The following is an 18,391-nucleotide window of genomic DNA, read 5'->3' on the forward strand; positions in this document are numbered from 1 at the left end:
TTATAACTGCCATTTGGTTTCTGTATAAACTGTGAATAGCCTTTCGCTCTCTGTATTTTACCCCTGCCACCTTCAGAATTAGAAAGACAAATTGCATATTTTGCTACATTCACAGCTGTTGTTAGAAGTGGCCTTCCGCAACTTCTGCACAGACATAATATTATCGTACAAAATTCTGTCTACTCTTTTCAAAACACTGTGGCGTTGGTCGAACAGTGCCACAGGCAGCAAGAATTTTTACCAAGAGACTTCCTTCAGACTCTGCTAGTTACTTGTGTAAAAGAATTTTCACATGACACCACAAGAAGAAATCAAGTGCGGCTAGGTCAAGAGAACGAGCTGATGACGAATCTTTACCTCTTCTTCCTACCCACCTTGCAGGATTATCTGCCACAGGCGCTCACGAACAAGATGCGCGAAGTCAGCTGGGGCCCCAACATACTGGAACCACGAACAGACAGGGAGATCAAGTAGGATATCTTCCAAGAATGTGATAGTATGTCTTCCAGTGAACACTGGTGCAGCAAAGCGAATAGTAGGCAGATACAGGCCTGTTAACTATTCATCATTGCAAAACTATGTTGCTGGATCTTTAAAACTTATTTTTAATGGTTTCTTTCGCTAATATGTTTCAGAAAATAGTTCACCTTTTATCATTACCTTACTTTATCATATTCAACTATCAGACGGTATACGATTTTCTTACCAAAGATCATCGCTGTAATTACTTCGCAGAATGAATGTGCTTAAATCAGATAAATAATTTAAGAACTTAATGATAGTGTCTTTGACTCCAACATTATATAGTTGTGTTTGTGGTCTAAATGGTATCTATGTCTCACAGTTATATACCATGTTAGTAAATATTCAACGGAGGTGCCACATTTGAATGAAACGTTACTTTATTATTCAATAGATTTCCTGTATATTATTGATTATAGTGATTAAGAAATGACATAATTACAAGAAAGTGAAAATATAGTACTTATCTACCATTTTTCTTTAAAAACCTCGTTATTCCTGAAAACTTCGCTATTAACGGAAAAACTTTTGAAAACTATCATTCTCATTATTCTGCAGCAATACTCTAGTGACGTTTTCTCCAATACTTTTAATGTAACTTCTCTCAAATCAATACGACAATACACTTCTTCAGTAAATCGGTACACGTTACACAGTGCACTAACTATGAAACATGCGAGTATGCAGCTCAATTGTCATAAGGCAGTGAACGTAATAGTAGAATCCTGGTAAATACTTTCTCTGTTTCATATTAAGTAACGAACTTTATGCAGGTTAACATTAGCGATATTGCTTCTTAATTCCATTTTATTCGCATCAACGTCCCAATCACAGTAAGTCTTTATCTACCGAAAATTTTCTGACCTGCAGTTAGTACAGTCAGTCTTCTCTGTACTGCTCCAATATTCAATTTTAATAGCGTAATAACCTCACCCATTATGTCAGGTGTGAGGGGCAGTCAAATGAAAACAGAATATCCGACACAACGGGACCATGGAATGGTTCCACTCGAAAGTAATCACCACACGCGTTAAGACATTTGCCCAACTGGGAGGCGGGACAATCCGTTCCTGTTTCGTAGAAAGCTGTCGGCCGCTGATGGATCCACAGTCACACAAACTCTTGCACTTCCCCGCCCGACTGAAACCGATGTCAACGCAAGTCGTTCTTCAGGTCAACAGAGATGTGAAAATCACACGATGAAAGATCCGGGCTGTACTGAGGATGTTGCGGTGTTTCCCAACAAATGAAGCGTAGCCTTCGTACGATTGACGGTGTTGGGGCGGGCGTTATCGTGCTAGAGATGATTCCGTCCGATAGCATTCCTGGTCGTTTTGACTTCACGGCGCGTCGCAGTTTCTGCAAAGTGCTTCGTAGCCCTACGCATTGATTGTGGTTCCACGCTCGAGGAACTCGACGAGCAGAGGAAGCATCCTGTTGCACGATAACGCCCGCTCCCACACTAGCAATCGGGCGAAGGCTACGCTTCAGTGATTTAGTTGGGAAACACTGGAACAACCTCCCTACAGTTCAGATCTTTCACCGTGTGATTTTAACGTCTTTGGCGACCTGAATAACGACATACGTGGACGTCGGTTTCAGTCGGACGAAGAAGTGCGAGAGTGGGTGTGGTTGTGGAACTGTCAGTGGCCGACCGCGTTCTGCTAAACAGGAATTGATCGTCTCCTCTCCCAGTCGGATATATGTCTTAACGTGTATGGTGATTACTTTTGAATGAAACCATTCCATGGTCCCGTTGTGGCTGGTGTTTGTTTTTAATAGTGGCTACTATGTATTTACAGCTCGCACAAAATAGATACGTGTTTCAATGTTTTACTGACTTTCAAAGTAGTCACCAGCTTTATGTATAACCCGTTGCCAGTGATGTGGGAGTCGTAGGATACTCTTAGCAGTGCCAGTTGTGTTGACAGTTCGAGCGGTGCGGTCTATTGCCCGACGAATTTGTAGCAGTTCTGAAGCGAATGTCGTGAAGTGTTTACTTCAGTTTAGAAATCGAGTTGAACTCACGAGGGCTTACGTCACGGGAGTGCAGTAGGTTGTACAGCACTTAGCAGCCCCATCAATCAAACAAATCAGTTCAAAAAAATGATTCAAATGGCTCTGAGCACTATGGGACTCAGAGCACTATGGGACTCAACTTCTGAGTCCCCTAGAACTTAGAACTACTTAAACCTAACTAGCCTAAGGACATCACACACATCTATGCCCGAAGCAGGATTCGAACTTGAGACCGTAGCGGTCGCGGTTTCAGACTGTAGCGCCTAGAACCGCTCGGCCACCCCGGCCGGCAAACAAATCAGTAACAGCTTGTACTGTACGTGCTTGAGCATTGTCCTGCAAAATGATGGTTAGGTCCTGCAGGAAGTGTCATCACTTCTATGCTCTTCATTTTTGGAACACAACCTACGAATAGCTTAGAGACAGAAGTGATGACACTTTCTGCAGGATCTGACCATCATTTTGCAGGACAATGCTCAAGCACGTGCAGCGCAAGTTGTTACTGAGTTGTTTGACAGATGAGGCTGCTAAGTGCTGTAAAAAAATGGTTCAAATGGCTCTGAGCACTATGGGACTCAACTGCTGAGGTCATTAGTCCCCTAGAACTTAGAACTAGTTAAACCTAACTAACCTAAGGACATCACACACGTCCATGCCCGAGGCAGGATTCGAACCTGCGACCGTAGCGGTCTCGCGGCTCCAGACTGCAGCGCCAGAACCGCGCGGCCACTTCGGCCGGCCTGCTAAGTGCTGTACCACCGACTGCACTCCCATGAATTAATCCCTCGTGAGTTCAACTCGATTTCTAAACTGAAGGAAACACTTCACGACATTCGCTTCAGAACTGCTACAAATTCGTCGGGCAATAGACCGCGCAGCTCAAACTGTCAACACAACTGACACTGCTAAGATTATCCTACGACTTCTACATCGCTGACACCGGATTATACACAATGCTGGCGACTACTCTGAAGGTTAGTAAAACTTTGAAACACGTATCTATTTTGTACGAGCTGTAAGTAAATAGTTGTCACTGTTAAAGTTCCAACCCTCGTACATTAACAAAAATCTTGTATTAGGTCAGTAACAATTTTGACTGGCCTGCACTATGGTTAATTTAGGTATTTAACTGTTTCACAGCGGACCATAGATTCCTGTGCTAGAAAATTTTTCCATTTTAAATACCATTTTGAAAATTCTAAAAAAAGGAAGGCGGGACGGCATTCCCCGCTTCCAGCAATCTGTACTGGGCGTTTCAAAATCTTTGCGACAAAGGTCTAGGGTGACAGATCACGTCATAGGGAACAACTTCTGTCAGAGACTAAGTGTTCGCTGTCGCCTCACAGTGACGTTAAGGATCCTTTTAGTATTCGTCGGCCCCGGGACGACGACGGTTGATGGCACTAGCAGGGACTACCAACCAAGTGTGCTGCATACTCCCTGCCCCAGTAAACTGCTAGAGTGATTTTCAACAACACAACCGTAGGAATGAGTGTCTTTAAGCAGAGAAAGATATTTTAGAAGCGAATCAAGAATTTCAGTTTAGAGACGCCTACAGTCTTTCACGCGGAGGGGGTGACTGGATAATAGGCAACACACACTGCATACGAACGCTGCAGAGTACCTGCACCTTCCGATTCTCAGGGGCACGGTTACGAAGGTTGTTCGGAAAGTAAGGTCCGATCGGTCGCGGAACGGAAACGACATTGAAAATCAAAGAAGTTTAATTTGAAACCGTCTGCTACACTTTCCAGCTACTTCTCTAGATAGTAACCGCTCCGCCATTTGGAGCACTGTACCAACTTTCCAATAACATCCTCATAGAAGGCAGCCGCCTGTGCTTACCGCCACTTCTCTACGCTGACCTGGTAACTTGTTGTCTGAGCAAGAGTGTTGTCTTCGTAGCCAGCGAGTCATGTGAGCAGAGATGAAAATCAGAGGGAATCAACTCCGCGCTGTACAGTGGTGATCAAACACTTCCCATCCAAAACGCTGCAGCAGTGTTAACACTGCCCCTACAGAGTACGGACAGGAATTGTCAAACGGATGAACTGCATGTGAGTTACGCTACAAGGGCTGCATGAAATCAGGCGAAATCTCTCACAGGGCTTCATACTTCATACTGTTATTGGTTCAAAAATGGCTCTGAGCACTATGGAACTTAGCATCTGAGGTCATCAGTCCCCTAGAACTTTGAACTACTGAAACCTAACTAACCTAAGGACATCACCCACATCCACGCCCGAGGCAGGATTCGTACCTGAGACCGTAGCGGTCGTGCGGTTCCATACTGAAGCGCCTAGAACCGCTCGGCCACTTCGGCCGGGCATACTGTTGTTCTAGCAATATATACGTCCTCTCTGTGGCCTCAGAACTGAAAAGAGTGACGTGACGTGATCCAGGGGAATACTAGAGAGACTGTCCAATACATCTATGCGCAGCTTCATCGGATTTTCACCGCGTTTTCGATTTCGCGATCGATCGGACCTTATTTTCCGAATAAGCCTCGTAATTATTGTAACCGAGGTCTACACTGCAGTGCCGCTAGGAAGCTGGCAAGTCTCTAACAAAAGTTGTACGCCATGACGTGATCTACCACCTCTAGAGGCTTGTCGCAAAGATTTTGAAACATTCTGTACATCTTCATCACATGCTGGCAGCATGTTACTAATTACAAAGATTATCAAGAGACTTTTACGGTGTGTTTTATTATTCAGGATTTTTGGTGTCCTTTCTACTCTCATTTGTTTTCTCTATTTAATACAATTCTAGTGAAAAAACCCTGTTCATGATCATGTTAGCTCATTTCATGTAATGTCTATTATATCGTTTTCCTTTACTAGATTACAGAGTGCTTTCTATGAGTATAGCGTTTTGACACACATGTCAGATATGTCTATATGTCCTTTGTACTCTCATGCCTATACAAACAGACACTAGTTGAATTCATTGAGGAGCTTCACTTTTTATATATGTCGTATCTTTTCTTTTGGACATGTCCGAAAGAAGAAACACCAATTTCGTCCTACAGCCACTATGAATAGAGACACAAAGGAATTAAAAATATTAGCTGCCAGTGGGCAATTATTTAGATCAATGAGGTAAGTTGAAAATTTGTGCCAGACTGGGATTCGAACCCGGGTTCAAAATGGTTCAAATGGCACTGAGCACTATGCGACTTAACTTCTGAGGTCATCAGTCGGCTAGAACTTAGAACTAATTAAACCTAACTAACCTAAGGACATCATACACACATCCATGCCCGAGGCAGGATTCGAACCTGCGACCGTAGCGGTCGCTCGGATCCAGACTGCAGCGCCTAGAACCGCACGGCCACTGCGGCCGGCTCGAACCCGGGTCTCCAGCATAGTAGGCAGATGTGTTGACCACTTTTTTTTGTTTTTTTCGTTTTTGTTCTCATTTTGTTCGATGTTGTTCGTTGCATTTGTTCGGTGCGGATGTCCGAGGACACCCGTTCAAGTTCAGTGTTGAGCCGTTGGCTCAGTTTTTTTATTACAGAGGGCAGCTAACCCTCTGACCGAACACACTGAGCTATCGTGCCGGCAAAAAAATGGTTCAAATTGCTGTAAGCACTATGAGACTTAACATCTAAGGTTATAAAGCCCTAGACTTAGAACTACTTAAACTTAACTAACCCAAGGACATCACACACATCCATGCCCGAAGCAGGATTCGAACCTGCGACCGTAGCAGACAGGTCTCACCACACCCACACAACTACTGTAGCACGCCTCCCATCAGACACAAATTCTCAACTTTTACCACACATTACTGATGTAGTGCCCCTGCCCATTAGCCTCATTACTCGCGTCATTTCGCCGATTTCCTTAAGAATTCGAGCTTGGTGTGCATCTGCACTGAAGGGATCATTTGCTGTCACCGCCTAAATTATTTAAGTGTCTAAAGAACAGTCGTCACATGTATAATCAAGGAGCTGATGGCCAGTGATCCCTTAAATGCAGATGACAACAAGCTCGAACTCTTATGGGAATTGGGCCACGTGTAATGCGGCTAATGGTTAGGGGCACTACAGCGGTACATGAGATGAGAATTTGGATCTGACTGGAGGACCGCTAGGACAGTCCTTGTGGCTGTGGTGACCACTGTGTCCAGATGGCATACTGATCAGCGCATCTGCCTAGTAAGCAGCAGATCCAGGTTCGAATCCCTGCCTGGAACAAATTTTCAACTTTTTCCCGATTGCTACAAATCAATTCCCGCTGGCAGCTAATGTCTTTAAATCCCTCCTGTCTAGATTTGTTATTGTTTTAAGCTGTATCATCGCAACTGGTACAAATTGCAACTAACGAAACGAGAACAGAACAAAGGACTGCGGAGAGATGTAGCACAAGCTGTGGAAGGCTATTAGGTGCAGTCGTGTGAACGAAGAACGCAGAGAGCACGCGTCCCCTTGAATCTCTGTTGAGGCGGCAAATGTGGTGTGTGTGTGCAGGTGGGCAGCCAAGTCACGCGTGCGGATGGGAAACGGCGGCTGGCGGGCGCTGCCTGGGGGCGCCGCGGAGCTGCACTGCCTGTTCCCAGTGCCGCTGCTCTCGGTGAGTGCTTCCCCGACTGGTTACTTAACTGCTTATGTATTCAGCTGCAGGTAACTTTTACATGGATCTGTTTAATATCACCAAAAACTTAATTGAAAGTTCGTAAGGTGCCGGCTGCGATTTTATGTTTGGTAGCGTGGAGTGACCTGATGATAAACTAGTGACCTTAGTCCGTATTGTTGGTTGGAAATAGGCAAAAATGTGACAGTAATACACTTAATCACGCGTTACTATAGCTCTTCTAACACATCCACTGATGATGGTGTCGTACACCATAAGTGCACTGGCCACACAGTGGTTAAGGGGGGCTCCGGAAAGGCTCAAAATCATGAAAAGTTCAATTTTTACTTTTTTGCGTTTTCTGAATCTGCAGACTATTACCTTTTAATAGATACATAATTTATTCAATTCCGAAGACTACACCTATTTTTAATTTTTTTTTGAAATGTGTTCTACATGGGCGTGACCCACAGTGGCGCTGTTAAACTGCTGTCAAATGGTGTTATTATTAACGTCCGTGTTCATCAGGTACATTTTAGTGATGTGAGATAAAGTATGTGTTGTGGCTAACCTGTGATGGTTCAATATATATCGCTGGTGTGATTGTCGATGGTTTCATGTTTATTTACTCTGTCGTTATCTCGAAAATATTCGTAATTAATTCTGTTTCTTGAGTCTCTGTTTTGTTGAAGTATAATAATGAGTAAAAGTAAAGTTATTAGAAATCCTCTGAAGGCTTTTAAGAAAAGGAGAAATGTTGGAAACCAAAGGTATTTAGAAATATGGGAATGGAGATAGGTTCTAACATGGTACGAGCGATGCTTGCTTTAGACAAGGAACGCCTTCGGGCTGCAGACAGGGCTGTAAAGAGTCTAGAAATACAAGCAAGAGTAAACAGGAGGAGGAACAAGAGGAAGCTGGAGGAGGAGTTTGCAGAGGATGAAGATAATCCATCCTATGGACCTGGAATGCACTAAAAAGTTAATCCAATCTTTATCGCTCGATTCCCTAAACTTTTATTTTCTCATACTAATTACATGTTTTCTAAGGATCTTCCAAACATATTTGTTTCAAACTTTCAGTAAATGTTACACAGTACTTTCTGCATAATTTAACATAGCCTTTTTCCAAAAAACTGTATATTTTTGAATATATAAATAAAAAATTGCAAAAAAATGTTGTGAATTTTCATTACAATTGAAAAAAAAATCATCTTTAATAACTGAACTAAAATTTTGTAAAATCCCTGTGTTAAGTTGTAGCCCATATTCCAATAAATAATCTGTAAAAAGTTCAACTTCCTACCTCAAATACTTTGTGAGGAAAGATGTAATTTATAAGCGTTATTTTAACATTGCAAGTATAGGGCGTTCCGGAGCCCCTTAATTAAAGTACAAAAAAAAATGGCTCTAAGCACTATGGGACTTAACTTCTGAGGTCATCAGTCCCCTAGAACTTAGAATTACTTAAACCTAACCAACGCAAGGACATCACACACATCCATTCCCGAGGAAGGATTCGAACCTGAGACCGTCGTGGTCGCGCGGTTCCAGACTGCAGCGCCTAGAACAGCTCGGCCACTCCGGACGGCAAACAAGTCAGTAACAGCTTGTACTGTACGTGCTTGAGCACTGTCCTGCAAAATGATGGTTATGTCATGCAGAAAGTGTCATCACTTCTATGCTCTTCATTTTTGGAACACAACCTACGAATAGCTTAGAGACAGAAGTGATGGCACTTTCTGCAGGACCTGACCATCATTTTGCAGGACAATGCTCAAGCACGTACAGTGCAAGTTGTTACTGAGTTGTTTGACAGATGGGGCTGCTAAGTGCTGTACCACCTACTGCACTCCCCTGACTTAAGCCCTCGTGAGTTCAACTCGATTTCTAAACTGAAGGAAACACTTCACGACGTCGGGCAATAGACCGCGCCGCTCAAACTGTCAACACAACTGACACTGCTAAGATTATCCTACGACTTCTACATCGCTGACACCGGATTATACACAATGCTGGCGATTACTCTGAAGGTTAGTAAAACTTTGGAACACGTATCTATTTTGTACGAGCTGTAAATAGGTAGTTGCCACTGTTAAAATTCCAATCCTCGTACATTAACAAAAATCTTGTATTAGGTCAGTAACAATTTTGACTGTCTTGCACTATGGTTAATTTAGGTATTTAACTGTTTCACAGCGGACCATAGATTCCTGTGCTAGAAAATTTTTCCATTTTAAATACCATTTTGAAAATTCTAAAAAAAAAGGAAGGCGGGACGGCATTCCCCGCTTCCAGCGATCTATACTGGGCGTTTCAAAGTCTTCTTCTGTCAGAGACTAAGTGTTCGCTGTCGCCTCACAGTGACGTTAAGGATCCTTTTAGTATTCGTCGGCCCCGGGACGACGACGGTTGATGGCACTCGCAGGGACTACCAACCAAGTGTGCTGCATACTCCCTGCCCCAGTAAACTGCTAGAGTGATTTTCAACAACACAACCGTAAGAACGAGTGTCTTTAAGAGGAGAAAGATATTTTAGAAGCGAATCAAGAATTTCAGTTTAGAGACGCCTACAGTCTTTCACACGGAGAGGGTGACTGGATGATAGGCAACACACACTGCATTAAGGATAATTGCAGAATGTGGTGCCACACAACGTGGCACTACACAAAACTGGCGCTAATAGCATAGACACATAGGGAACACACACGACACAGATCTGTAAGTCCACGGTATTGGTGATAAATTGAGAAAACCGACCCGAAATACATGTGCTACAAAACGCCACTGTTTCCTGCGCATGTACCCCGACATCAATATGGGATATGATCACCATGCACACGTACACAGGCTGCACAACGGGTTGGCATACTCTGGATCAGGTGGTCCAGCAGCTGCTTGGGTATAGCCTCCCATTCTTGCATCATTGCCCGTCGGAGCTCCTGAAGTGTCGTAGGGGTTTGAAAACGTGCAGAAATACGTCGATCGAGAGTGTCCCAGACGTGCTCGATGGGGTTTAGGTCTGGAGAACAGGCAGGCCACTCCATTCGCCTGATATCTTCTGTTTCAAAATACTCCTCCTCGATGGGAGCTCGGTCGCCCGTGCGTTATCATCCATGAGGAGGAAGGTGGGACCCACTGCACCCCTGAAAAGGCGGACATACTGGTGCAAAATGACGTCCCGATACACCTGACCTGTTACAGTTCCTCTGTCAAAGACATGCAGGGGTGTATGAGCACCAATCACAATCCCACCCCACACCATCAAACCACAATCTCCATACAGGTCCCTTTCAAGGACATTAAGGGGTTGGTATCTGGTTTCTGGTTCACGCCAGGAGAAAACCCGGCGAGAATAACTGTTCAGACGACACCTGGAGTAGTCCGTGAACATAAGCTGGAACCACTGTTCCAGTGACCATGTACTGTGTTCTTGACACCAGGCTTTACGGGCTCTCCTGTGACCAGGGATCAGTGGAATGCACCTTGCAGGTCTCCGGGCGAATAAACCATGTCTGTTCAGTTGTCTGTAGACTGTGTGTCTGGAGACAACTGTTCCAGTGGCTGCGGTAATGTCCCGAGAAAGGCTACCTGCAGTACTCCGTGGCCGTCTGCGGGCACTGATGGTGAGATATCGGTCTTCTTGTGGTGTTGTACCGTGTGAACGTCCCGTACTGTAGCACCTGGACAAGTTTCCGTCTGCTGGAATCGTTGCCATGATTTTGAAATCACACTTTGTGGCACACGGAGGGACCGTGCTACGACCTGTTGTGTTTGACCTGCCTCCAGTCGGCCTAGTATTCTACCCCTCATAACGTCATTAATATGTGTTCTTTGAGCTATTTTCAACACACAGTCACCATTAGCACGTCTGAAAACCTCTGCATACTTGCTCGCTGCACCGTACATTGACATGCACCATCACACCTCTGCATATGTGGACTGCTGCTAGTGCCACCGTGTGACGACCGCAGGTCAAATGCACCGTATAGACATACCCCAAGGTGATTTAAACCCGCAAACCGTCCACCAGAGTGTTGTTTCACCATGTATCAGCATTATCCTTAATTTATTAGCAAGAGTGTACAATGCATTTCTGCCCTTACAACAACATAAACAATTTCTTTGACCTAATGCAACGGACAGAAGCATCACAGTATCACCTAATGGAGACAAATGCACCGTTTAGCCGTACTTCATATATTTTCTATATTGTCTGATGCATGTGAAAATGACATGGGAGGCTTGAAGTGAAACATTGAATTCAAACCTTTGGATTTGTTAACAGTTGCTTTTACATGATGGAAATTTGAATTTCGTATCAAGCAATGTTCTTAAATGGTACTGTTCCTTACGAAATGAAGACCTGACAGTAACTTAGCAGGCAAAGTGGTCAGCATGCGGGGTGCCTCTATGGGAACAAGAGAAAGGATTTTACAAGCTTGTGCGTGATCCAACATGGTACAACAGAAAAGTGTTGCTTAGGGTAAAGGACAAGAGAGACAGATACTCTTACTCATTCACAGAGATTCGCGTTATTAATAAAATTACAGTTTCGTTAAACGACTTGCACAGGACAAGGGCATAGCGAGAGAAAAACTGATGTTAATCACTGTTATTGAAACGAGAGAACGAACAAATCGGTCAACCTAAAACAGGGCGGTGTAAAGAATTTAGTTTAAGACACATGTGGCAAAGATGTCAGATATTCGGAAAGAATTTGGTACACACAATTGTGACTACTAACATGATCTAATTGCGACCTAAGTAACATCACACCAGCAAGCAGTTGCATTCGGTCTCACCGTTATTGCCTCGTGGTACAGCACATCCAACGCATCGAAGCTGCAGCTCGTCGCGTCTCCACTGCCGACCTTTCGTTCCTCAACACCCCAGAAGGACAGACTTTTTGACGCAATTTCCGGCCAATCAATGACCTAGCTTCTGGGCGCAATACAACGGTCCAATCGGCTCCGTTCAAAATCCCGCTCTACAGATCCTTTGTTCGCCCGTTTTAACTGACAGATTTTCTAACAAGATGTGGAAGCTTCTACAGAAATCTTCCAGCAACCAAAAGAAACACTCGCTCATGAATTCGACGGGAAAGATCGTTCCACCTGCGCGCTCCAAGTCACGTACGACAAGACAGAGAGGAATGGGGTCATCTGCCACCATTTTTCTCCTTGTTCTGCTGTCCTCCCTCTGCTGTCGTCTTGAGCATTCCAACGGTTCAGCCCTCAGTTTCTAAGCTCGGGGACAGCAGAAAATTCGCCTTATACCACAGCCAAACTAACAGAGTGGATTTCAAGCAAGGCCGAGAATGTCCATGAAAGAGAGGCTGTTGATTGCAGAGGGAAAGTTAGAATAAAATAGAACGCATACCCTACGGATCACTTCTTATAGGCAATGGTTCGCGTAGAATACGGTGAGCATGGCAAATAAAAATAATAAAATGTCGTACCTAATTGATAGAATATACTCTAAAGGTTGTTGTTGTTGTGGTCTTCAGTCCTGAGACTGGTTTGATGCAGCTCTCCATGCTACTCTACCCTGTGCAAGCTTCTTCATCTCCCAATACTTACTGCAACCTACATCCTTCTGAATCTGCTTAGTGTATTCATCTCTTGGTCTCCCTCTACGATTTTTACCCTCCACGCTGCCCTCCAACACTAAATTAGTGATCCCTTGATGCCTCAGAACATGTCCTACCAAGCGGTCCCTTCTTCTTGTCAAGTTGTGCCACAAACTCCTCTTCTCCCCAATTCTATTCAATACCTCCTCATTAGTTATGTGATCTACCCATCTAATCTTCAGCATTCTTCTGTAGCACCACATTTCGAAAACTTCTATTCTCTTCTTGTCCAAACTTTTTATCGTCTATGTTTCACTTCCATACATGGCTACACTCCATACAAATACTTTCAGAAACGACTTCCTGACTCTTAAATCTATACTCGATGTTAACAAATTTCGTTTCTTCAGAAACGCTTTCCTTGCCATTGCCAGTCTATATTTTATATTCTCTCTACTTCGACAATAATGAGTTATTTTTCTCCCCAAACAGCAAAACTCCTTTACTACTTTAAGTGTCTCGTTTCCTAATCTAATACCCTCAACATCACCCGATTTAATTTGACTACATTCCATTATCCTTGTTTTGCTTTTGTTGATGTTCATCTTATATCCTCCTTTCAAGACACTGTCCATTCCATTCAACTGCTCTTGCAAGTCCTTTGCTGTCTCTGACAGAATTACAATGTCATCGGCGAACCTCAAACTTATTATTTCTTCTCCATGGATTTTAATACCTACTCCGAATTTTTCTTTTGTTTCCTTTACTGCTTGCTCAATATACAGATTGAATAACATCGGGGATAGGCTTCAACCCTGTCTCACTCCTTTCCCAACCACTGCTTCCCTTTCATACCCCTCGACTCTTATAACTGCCATCTGCTTTCTGTACAAATTGTAAATAGCCTTTCGTTCCTTGTATTTTACCCCTGCCACCTTCAGAATTTGAAAGAGAGTATTCCAGTCAACATTGTCAAAAGCTTTCTCTAAATCTACAATTGCTAGAAACGTAGGTTTGCCTTTCCTTAATCTTTCTTCTAGGATAAGTCGTAAGGTCAGTATTGCTTCACGTGTTCCAACATTTCTACGAAATCCAAACTGATCTTCCCCGAGGTCGGCTTCTATCAGTTTTTCCATTCGTCTGTAAATAATTCGCGTTAGTATTTTGCAGCTGTGACTTATTAAACTGATAGTTCGGTAATTTTCACATCTGTCAACACCTACTTTCTTTGGGAGTTATTATATTTTTCCTGAAGTCTGAGGGAATTTCGTTTGTCTCATACATTTTGCTTACCAGATGGTAGACGTTTGTCAGGACTGGCTCTCCCAAGGCTGTCAGTAGTTTTAATGGAATGTTGTCTACTCCCGGGGCCTTGTTTCGACTCAGGTCTTTCAGTGCTCTGTCAAACTCTTCACGCAGTATCGTATCTCCCATTTCATCTTCATCTACATCCTCTTCCATTTCCATAATATTGTCCTCAAGTACATCGCCCTTGTATAGACCCTCTATATACTCCTTCCACCTTTCTGCTTTCCCTTCTTTGCTTAGAACTGGGTTTCCATCTGAGCTCTTGATATTCATACAAGTGGTTCTCTTTTCTCCAAAGGTCTCTTTAATTTTCCTGTAGGCAGTATCTATCTTACCCCTAGTGAGATAAGCCTCTACATCCCTACATTTGTCCTCTAGCCATCCCTGCTTAGCCATTTTGCACTTCCTGTCGATCTCATTTTTGAGACGTTTGTATTCCTGTTTGCCTTCTTCACTTACTGCATTTTTGTATTTTCTCCTTTCATCAATTAAATTCAGTATCTCTTCTGTTACCCAAGGATTTCTAATAGCCCTCGTCTTTTTACCTACTTAATCCTCTGCTGCCTTCACTACTTCATTCCTCAGAGCTATCCATTCTTCTTCTACTGTATCTCTTTCTCCCGTTCCTGTCAATTGTTCCTTTATGATCTCCCTGAAACTCTGTACAACCTCCGGTTCTTTCAGTTGATCCAGGTCCAATCTCCACAAATTCCCACCTTTTTGCAGTTTCTTCAGTTTTAATCTACAGTTCATAACCAATAGATTGTGGTCAGAGTCCACATCTGCCCCTAGAAATGTTTTACAATTTAGAACGTTGTTCCTAAATCTCTGTCTTACCATTATTTAATCTACCTGAAACCTTCTAGTATCTCCAGGGTTCTTCCATGTACACAACCTTCTTTCATGAATCTTAAACCAAGTGTACTCTAAAGGTAGATGTACTCAAATAACCGTACACCTTTCAAGTTAACGCAGGCGCAATATCACTAAGCAAAAGATACGAAACTCTTCGAATTCCTAAGGATATCACTCTGAGAGCGTGATCTGTGTTCTTATGCTTTGACAAATGTCATCAATAATGATCTACTCATTGTTCGTGGCCAAACAGTTTACTGCTCACATTTTTTTAATGATTCACTGCTTCAACAAACATTGCAAAAATGTGAACACTTAATACCCTTCCGAATCACCAGTTGTCAATAAACAACGTAAAAATAACAATAAATTGAACATAGGAAGTATGATCAAAAATTAACGGGATTTCTTGTTTTTCTTAAAGAATATTTATTTATTCATCACCATCAGCTTTGTCCCTTTCAGAGTAATCCCCCTTAGATCTAATACACTCGTACCAGCGTCTGTTCCAATCGTAGAACCCTTCTGGAACTCCCTCTTGTTTTGATCTTCAGCTCCTTCAGCGATTCTGTTTCTCATTCATCAATGGTGGCAAAACGACGTCCTTTCGTGATTCTTTTCGACCTCGGGAATTAAAAGAAGTAAAAAATCACGAACAAGAATTGAAATGTGAGCGAGAGCATTATTATGATGCAATTTCCACGAGTAGTCTTGCAGCTATTCTGGACGTTTTCTTGGCATTGTTCCACGAAAGCGGCGCATAACTCCCAGATAGTATTCTTTATTGAGCCTACTGAGGTAGGAACTCATGATGCACAATCCATTGTAATCGAAGAAAATACTGGGGAGGTCCTTCACGTGCGATCGAGCGTGTCGCATTTTTATCGGTCTTGGCTCTTCAGGGAGTTTCCAAGGGGACGACATCATACCCATCTACCCGTGTTTCGTCACCTATCATAACCATCTTTAGAAGTTCTGGATCGTTATCGACCTCATTAAGCATTTCCCAAGTGATGCCTACCCCACGTCGTTTTTGCTCGAAATTCAACCGTTTCAGAACAAACTTCGCTGCTACACGTTTCATGTCCAAAACATCCGAAAAATTGCTTGGAATGAGGTAAAGATTATGCTGATATCATCAGCAACCTCTCTGATGGTGATTCGGCGATTTTTGAGGACCATTTTCTTTACTTCTTCCACAGTGACTGGCGTCAGTAATGGATGTGCTGAGGCGTCCAAGGCGGTCGTCGTCTTCGACGTTTTCTCGACCCTCTTTGAAACGTTTACACCACTCGTAAACTCTTATCTTTCATCTTATCTTTCTCGCAGCAGATTCGCCAGAAGCCACAGTCAACACCAGAATGCAGTGCTGTCCTTTATTCCATTTTTAAAGCAAAATTTAATGTAAATTCTTTGGTACATCTTTTTTGAAAGTAAAAACCCGCCGAGCACTCGAAAACACGTATGAGCTTTTCGACTGTCAACAATAAACTAAGAAACAGCTGAAAATGCAAACATACACAAGGAACATGTGTACCAACAAGATAAAAAAGAATTTTGAAAATCGGATGTATAAAGCTCGTAAAATTAAAAAAAATTTCCGTTACTTTTTGATCACACCTCGTACATAGACTAGGCAAAACATTATGACTATCTACTTAATGGAATCAATCTTTGGAACGCAATGGTCCGTAAAATGAATTTGAAAATTCCTTCGTAGACTTACGGAAGTATGTGACATCAGATGTCTACGATAGTTCACGCAATACCCGTAAATTACGGGCCGGTGCTTTGTGGACACAGAGCTGCCGCCAGAAAGAGCCCCAAATGAGTTTCATTGAGTTCAGATCAGGCAAGTCCGTTGGGCACGACAACAACATGAATTCATTAACATACTCCTCGAATCACGGCAGCACGACTCTGGACTTGAAACATGGGCTATCCTGCTGCAAGATGGCGTTGCCGTCGGGGAAGACATCAAGCATGAAGAGGTGCAGATGGTCTACAATAATGTCACGTAGTCCACAATTATTATGACACCTTTGATTACAACCACAGGTCTCGTGGAAACCGAGGTGCATGTCTCCCTCCACAGGCCTGCGTCCGGGGGGCTGTGAAACATCCATTCTCTTGCATGACGGCGTATCTGGAAACAACTATCAACGTGGTGTAACAAGTGCCCTAATCCATCCCACCAGGCCACACGTTTCCCTTGATACACGGCCCAATCTCAATGATCCCGTGCCAACTGCAGTCATAATTGTCAGTGTCGTTGGGTCGATAAGAAAACACGTAGGGGTTATCTGTTGCACTGAACAGTATGTCCATAACAGTTGTACCTCCTCCGTCAGCACTGTACTCTGTCGTTAGATCGCTGCCAGTGCTGCTTTACAGATCAGGCAAGCCTCCGAACTCTACGTTCTGTGACGAGGCATTGGCGTCCAACATCTAGTCACCTTCTCATGATTCACCGTCCTTCAACGACTTTCCACAGAAGCTCACTCAGCGGTACGCGAACAACCAGTCAGCTTCGACCTTTTCGAGATGCTCGTTTCCAGGCGACCAAAACAATCTCCCCCATGTCAAAGTCGCTATGTCAGTGGATTTCCCCATTTGCGCCCTTTGTTGTCGCTGGGATGATTCCCCCATTCGTCTCTGCTCCGCTTACTCGTTTATATTTTTCTTAGTGCGTCACATCCCCTCAACGCTACCATGGGGCATTCAATTACGCGGTTTGCAGTAGTCATAATGTTCCGGCCAACAGTGTATATAACTCTAAACACTGAAAATGGAATACCCACTTGAAAGCATGTCCGTACTCTCTCGGGGTTCAGGACGAGGTATCGATAAACGTTTCTGGAGTTAGCGTTTCTGCTGGTGCAGACAGTAAGGGATATGTGTACCAAGTTTAGCTGAAATCGGGCCAGTGGTTTAGGAGAAGACACGGGAAACACACACACACACACACATTTTTATAATACTTATGAATTATTTACGTGGTTCATTATATGCGGCAAAGAACTGCACTGAAAATGATAGGACAAGGATCGACCTTTAACAAGTAAAGGATCAGCGCCCCGCGCACTAGCTGAAGGGTTCAACCTATTGCAAAGGTCGGAGCATCGCTGTGCTAGACCTCACTCGAAATCTTTGACATTTCCCTGCAAATACTGAATGTGGCAGTGAATGTCACGCGAATTAATGGCAACACTGCTGTGTCTGGGCTCAAGTTGCCCGCGTGGCTGTCCGTTCTTGTAAAGGCATCCTTGCTTCCACGACGCTAAATAAGCTCCAGAAATAAGGGCCGGCTCACAGGAATGTTTTCTTTCTACGCATTTAACTTCGATTGGTCTCCCATGATCTTCTCTACAATAAAGCTTGCGAAAATTCCGTCACTAAGAATAACACTAGCGTTTTAAATGTACTTTTTACTACGGGGGTAAGTCAAATGGTTCAAATGGCTCTGAGCACTACGGGACTTAACATCTGAGGTCATCAGTCCTCTAGAACTTAGAACTACTTAAACCTAACTAACCTAA

At 43.4% G+C, this 18,391-nt stretch overlaps 1 protein-coding gene across 1 annotated transcript in view; it reads left to right on the forward strand.

Annotated features, from left to right (window-relative positions):
- Positions 1 to 18,391, forward strand: part of LOC126252015 (uncharacterized) — a 62,535-nt gene that overhangs the window by 31,519 nt on the left and 12,625 nt on the right. The window contains exon 3 of the mRNA XM_049952799.1: positions 7,016 to 7,118. Within this exon, the coding sequence (XP_049808756.1) occupies positions 7,016 to 7,118 (103 nt within the window). The remainder of the gene's footprint in view (positions 1 to 7,015; positions 7,119 to 18,391) is intronic.

This window comes from Schistocerca nitens, chromosome 4 (assembly GCF_023898315.1).
Source record: "Schistocerca nitens isolate TAMUIC-IGC-003100 chromosome 4, iqSchNite1.1, whole genome shotgun sequence".
NCBI classification, from domain to species: Eukaryota; Metazoa; Arthropoda; class Insecta; order Orthoptera; family Acrididae; genus Schistocerca; species Schistocerca nitens.